The sequence below is a fragment of the Vipera ursinii genome (genome assembly GCF_947247035.1).
Source record: "Vipera ursinii genome assembly, chromosome: 8".
Taxonomy (NCBI): Eukaryota; Metazoa; Chordata; class Lepidosauria; order Squamata; family Viperidae; genus Vipera; species Vipera ursinii.
The window spans coordinates 4,253,070-4,259,069 of record NC_139519.1 but is presented as its reverse complement, the minus strand read 5'-3'; the positions used below and the strand labels follow the sequence as shown (position 1 = coordinate 4,259,069).

Sequence of the window (6,000 nt, the reverse complement as noted above, 5' to 3'; positions counted from 1 at the left end):
CCCTTTTTTTCATGTCTTGCGTACACAGTACATATGAGATTTTGATGGCATGATTATGAGCACCCTCTTGACACTACGATCCAGCCCACTTGGAAACTGTTGAAACTCAATGCTGGACCTCTGCAGAAAAGCTGGGATCCTCTTTGTCCCTGCGATTCGGGACACCAGAGAGGGAAAATGCGGGATTCCCTCCAAGGAGGAGGGTCTGCCAAGCACGGTCAAAAAAGTCACGTTGGCAGCCACAGCTCGAACCAAAGTGCCCCCAGGTTTTGATGTGCAATGTGTTATCCCACGGTTGGGGGTTTTCCAATAATGTTTTAATCGATTTGGTGTTTTTAATTCTTATGATTAGATACCTACTAATACCCCCCTTTTTAATCGTTTGCATTCACTTGTACTTAGGCTTGAATTCTCAATTCCATTTTCCCAATTAAGGACTGGACTTATTTACTTGTTATTTATGAATGTATAAACCGCTTCGAGATTACCTGAAGGGTGGACAAAACAAACACAGCCAATACCAGAGCAATTGTAGTCACATAAAATGACAGAAATACAATACAAGTAGTCCTTGACTTACAACAGTTCGTTTAGCGACCATTCAAAGTTACGACAGCACTGAAAAAGTGACATGACTATTTTTCACACTTATGACCATTGCAGCATCCCCATGGTCATGTGATCAAAATTCAGACACTTGGCAACTGGTTCATACTTATGACCGTTGCAGCATCCCGGGATTGTGTGATCCCCTTTTGCGACCTTCTGACAAGCAAAGTCAAGGGCGAAGCCAGATTCCCTTAATAACTGGGTTAGTAAGTTATCAGCTGCAGTGATTCGCTTAACAACTGCAGCAAGAAAGGTCATAAAATGGGGCAAAATTCACTTAACAAATGTCTCACTTAACAACAGAAATTTTGGGCTCAAATGCGGTTGTAAGTCAAGGACTGCCTATATCAATTTTTAAAAAACACATAATGGCGCTGGGAGATGAGTAGCATTTAAGTCCCAATACCCAGGAGTTTTTTTTACAAATTTTGGGGTCATTCAAACTTCAAACTCAACATGTATTTGGAGCATCGTTAACCAGAAACTTTTTTTCCAATTTCAGCAACGGCCATCAGGAGTTGAAGGTAGGCAAAGCTCTCTTGGAAACAGTCCTCTACACTTCTGCAGTTCTGGGAGGAGGATATTTTTGGAAAGACCGAGCAAAGAGCGCCTCCGGCGAGTAGCAACCATCAGTCCCCTCAGCAGGTGGTCATCCTGGGGCGGCGGGGGATGGGGGTGGCGGAGGTCTTATAGTCGCAGAGACGTGACTCGTGGGATGTGGAAGGGAAACGTTTCGTCTGATCCAGTAGAACTAAACACAGCAGAAGAGAAAGCAAATTCTATTATTTTCTTAGGAAACAGGGCTGTCTGCACGCTGTGATTGAAAAAGCCAAAATGGCAGCCACAACAGTGCCACCATGCCTGGCACGTGGATGTTATCATGCCTATCAAAAGTCAGCAAAGCTTCAGTGACAGCATTGTGGCTGTTCCCTTGGCTTTTTTGACCGCGCCCTGTCGACCCCACTGAGCGGGAAGTCGTTCAAGGCTAGAAGAATGACTGGAGTACTTATTTTTAATTCATTTATTAAACTGATATGCCCCCTAACTCCTTGATAAGGTGAGTCTGGGTGCCTTCTTTATTCATTAGCTTGATTTATATCACCTCCCATCTCAACTGCATGACGCCGGGTGGCTTACAGGAATGAAAAAGGAACTACCCAAAACTAATACAGAGTATTAGGGAGGGTGGGGGGGCTCAATTTTTTTTTTCAGACTCTGGAACCTGATAGCTAAAAAATGGGCAATGCCAGGTTTTCTCCAGTCCTGAAGCTCAACAGGGTGGGAGTTTAGCCTAATAATGGGAGGTCAGCTGTTCCTAGGAAGGGGGCTCCTACCTCTGAGGAGACTCAATTTGGTGGTCCCCAAAGATGACAGAGAAAGGTCCTTGGTCTTCCCAATCTTTTTGAGTGGGCAGAATTTTGCAAGAGAGAAAGTTAAGGCATTTTGGCAGCCGTTTTGAAAGCAATGAAGCCCCACTAAGCTGTTCAGATAACTGTATGTTGGCCAGAGCTAGGCTTGGTTTTTTTAAAAAATAAAAATAAATACAGCTTTTATTGCTGCAGCTTTTGTGGTTTCCCCCCCCCCCCCATTGTATGCTCTTCCCTGATAAGTTGATGCTGATCTAGGAATGAAGGGTAGTCTAGAAAAAGAGTCCATATTAGTAATAATAATAATAATACCTGCAAGAAATAGCATTTGCCTGCAAGCAAGAAGAACTGGTGGGACCACAAAATAGACAAAGTAATAGAAAATAAAAATGCTATAGTCTCTGAGACTTTAGAATTCAAACAGGCAGGCACCTAACACTGCAGATTTAACAACTGCTGATAAGAAAGACAAAAAAAATTGTTTGGACAGTGGACGTGGCAGTACCTGGAGACAACAGAATAGAAGGGAAAGAACTGGAGAAAATCACGAAATACAGAGGCCTGTAAATAGAATGAGAACAACCGTGGTAAAAGAAAACAAAGGAAGTATCAGTAGTGATAGGTGCCTTGTATGCAATCCCAAAGAACTGGAGCACCACCTGAACACCCTCGGCATTGACGAAAATCACCCTCAGTCAATTGCAGAAGGCAGCTTTACGCAGAACAGCTTCCATCCTGCAACAATGCTGTACATTTAACCCCATCCAACCTCCACGTCTGCCTATCCCAGGTCCTTGGGGAGGATTCGATAGGTGAATAAAAGGCCAAATCCAGTCTGGACTGTGAGACAAAGTATAATAACAGCAACGACAATAACGTGAAGAACCATCTGCATCCCCTCTTTTACAGTAATGCCACTTACACTAATTTGTGCCGAATTGGTCGAAAATGCTTCATCATCTTGAGGGCGAAAAACATACCAAAAAGAAGGAAGAAGGCACACCCTCCCAGGCTGAACCAAAAGGCATTCTGGAAGAAAGGAAAGGCACACATCAACAAAGGAAAAGTATAAGGGGGGGGTTTCTTTCCCCTGGCATTGAGGGCCAATCCTCTATCTCTGATATATAGTCCGAAGGGGACTTCAGGGGTCCCCAAAGTCAAGGTAGGGGCCATGGCAGCACTGTCCACCCACCTATCCCATTTAACTCTGTTTTGATTAAACATTTTTAAGAAAACGAAAGGAAGAAAGAGTCAAACAATGAAAAAATAAAGCGCAAAGTAGATAGAATTAGGTCAGGGGTCTTCAAACTTGGCCCTTTTATGACGCTGGCTGAGGAATTCTGGGAGTTGAAGTCCACAAGTCATAAAAGGGCCAAGTTTGAAGACCCCTGAATTAGGTTAAAGTTTTCAAATTTTCATTGATTAAATAACCGAAAGGTAGTCCTTGGCTTACAACCATTTGTTTGAGTGACGACTAGAAATTACAACGGCACTGAAGTTACTGTTACTGAACAACTGCAGTGGTTTTACTTAACAACTGTGGCAAGGAAGGTCATAAAATGGAGCAAAACTCGCTTAACACTTCAGTACCGTTACAATTCCGGATGCTCCCTAAATGAATGGTTATAAGTCAAGGGCCAGGCGTACATGGATACAAGGCATTGATTGTTCTATCCAACTTAATATGGTTCATCTGGCTTGGGGTTGTCCCCCAGGGTTGTCTGGTTTGAGGTGTGGGAAAGTGGACTTGTTGCAAAGCAAGAGGTTCCTTTGTTCACTCCAGGAAGAATGTGGAAAGAGACCACATGGAGGAGGAGGAGGATGGTGGTTTTTGGTCCTCCCCAAGGCTTTTCCACCCAGTGGCCCACCCACCCCTCCTCTGGGTGGACGGCAAGGCAGGCAAGCTGAGGCTTGCTCTGACATGAAGATCTGCAAGCTATCCTGCACCTGCATTCCTGGTTCTCACAAGGCTGCATGTCCTCCTTCCCTTGATGCCAAGAAGACAAGGGAACCCAAATGTCTGTGGAGAGCCTCAATCATCCAGCTGACGGTTATCCCAAATGGGGTTCTTCCAAAAGGCGACTGGACTTCCTTCTTGTTGTTGTTTTTTATTTGTAAATGTTTGGTTTCTCATCCAGTCAGTCAGTTCTGACTGACTGGTCCAGGGTTTTGGAGCATCCTAGCACAGGCAGTCCTTGACTTATGACAATTACTGAGTCCAAACTTTCTATGGTTAAGCGAGGCAAGTGAGTTGTGCCTCAGTTTGTGAGCTTTTTTGCACAGTTACCTGAATCGTTACCGTTGTTAAAGGAATCATTGGTCATTCAGCGAATCTAGCTTCCCCATTGAGTTTGCTCATCGGAAGCCTGCTGGAAAGGTTACTAATAGTGATCACATATCACACACACACACACACACACACACACACACACACACACACACACACACACCAGAAACAACAACTGTCACTAATACAGGCCAGTTGCCAAGTGCCTGAATTTTGATCATGTTACCATATGGAGGCTACAATGGTTGTATGTGTAAAAATAGTCATAAGTCACTTTTATCAGTGTCCTTGTAACTTTCAATGGTCACTAAACAAATGGTTGTAAGTTGAGGACTACCTATAGGTCAAAGTGATGCCCTCGACGTGATGTCCCGATGCCTGGAGGCGGTCCGGGTCTGGATGGGGAGGAACAGGCTTCGACTCAACCCTGACAAGACTGAGTGGCTGTGCGTACCGGCATCTCGGGATACTCAGGATATCCCACCCCTCACTATGGGGGGTGTTATTACCCCCTGTAGATAGGGCTCGCAACTTGGGAGTCCTCCTAGATTCACAGCTTTCCTTAGAAGACCATATAGTAGCTGTGATTAGGGGGCCTTCGCCCAGGTTCGCCTGGTGCACCAGTTGCGGCCCTATCTAGACCAGGATGCCTTACGCACGGTCACTCATGCGCTCGTGACCTCTCATCTTGACTACTGCAACGCTCTCTACATGGGGCTACCCTTGAAGACCACTCGGAGGCTCCAACTGGTACAGAATGCAGCCGCGAGAGTTGTGTTGGGAGTTTCCCGACACTCCCATGTCACACCTTTGTTCCGCAAGCTGCATTGGCTACCAGTTGTTTTCCGGGTGAGGTTCAAGGTGTTAGTAATGACCTACAAAGCCCTACATGGCATGGGTCTGGAATACCTTGGGGAGCACCTGCGGCTGGCGTCAACTTCCCTCCGCCCAGTACGCTCCCACAGAGAGGGCCTCCTCAGGGTGCCACCGGTCAAAGAATGCCGACTGGTGGCCCCAAGGGGGAGGGCGTTCTCTGTGGGTGCACCGGATCTTTGGAACCATCTTCCGGTCGAGCTCTGGATGGCGCCCGATCTCCGCTCCTTCCGGCGCAATCTTAAAACCCATCTCTTTGAACAAGCTGGCCTGGCCTGATGGGACGGGGTTGGATTTTATAAATGGATTTTAACTGTTAATCTGTATTAATTTATTATGGGCACTGTTTATATGTATTGCCCTGTTCACCGCCCTGAGTCCTTCGGGAGAAGGGTGGTATACAAATTAAATAAATAAATAAATAAATAAATAAATAAATAAATAAATAAATAAATAAATAAATAAATAAATAAATAAAGTAAAAATCCTCAGTAAGTCTCTAAATTTGATAAAGGGGGATGACCTTGTTTTCCCTGAATGGAAAAGTTGCAAATGTGTTCATCCACCCTTCTCGGCCTGGTCCTCACACGGAGGTTGTGGCGATCTTTTCTAATGGGTTTGCCAGGAGAATTTCACAGATCTATCCATGAAGTCACCAGGCATTGCCCTTGACTGGAAGACGCTATCTTTCGCCTTATACCTACGCAGACATGAGCCTTTCTTGGGGGAAAAAGTGAATCCAACAGACAAGTTGGATTTTGAGAAGAGATTTATGTGAAGTGAGAGGATCGTGATGCACATTAAAACAGGGGGAGCTTTGTTCACACCGTTGTGGCTGTCAGACCTGCCCCAGTCTGATCCATT

The 6,000-nt window shown here is 45.2% G+C and overlaps 1 protein-coding gene across 1 annotated transcript in view; it reads right to left on the bottom strand.

Annotated features, from left to right (window-relative positions):
- Positions 1-985: 985 nt before the first annotated feature.
- The window catches only part of PROM2 (prominin 2), a gene marked incomplete at its 5' end in the record, with an annotated part of 56,659 nt that continues 51,644 nt past the window's right edge, over positions 986-6,000 (bottom strand). Inside the window, 2 exons of the mRNA XM_083368703.1 lie at positions 986-1,360; positions 2,899-3,005. Coding sequence (XP_083224829.1) covers positions 1,297-1,360; positions 2,899-3,005 — 171 coding nt within the window. The 3' untranslated portion in view covers positions 986-1,296. The remainder of the gene's footprint in view (positions 1,361-2,898; positions 3,006-6,000) is intronic.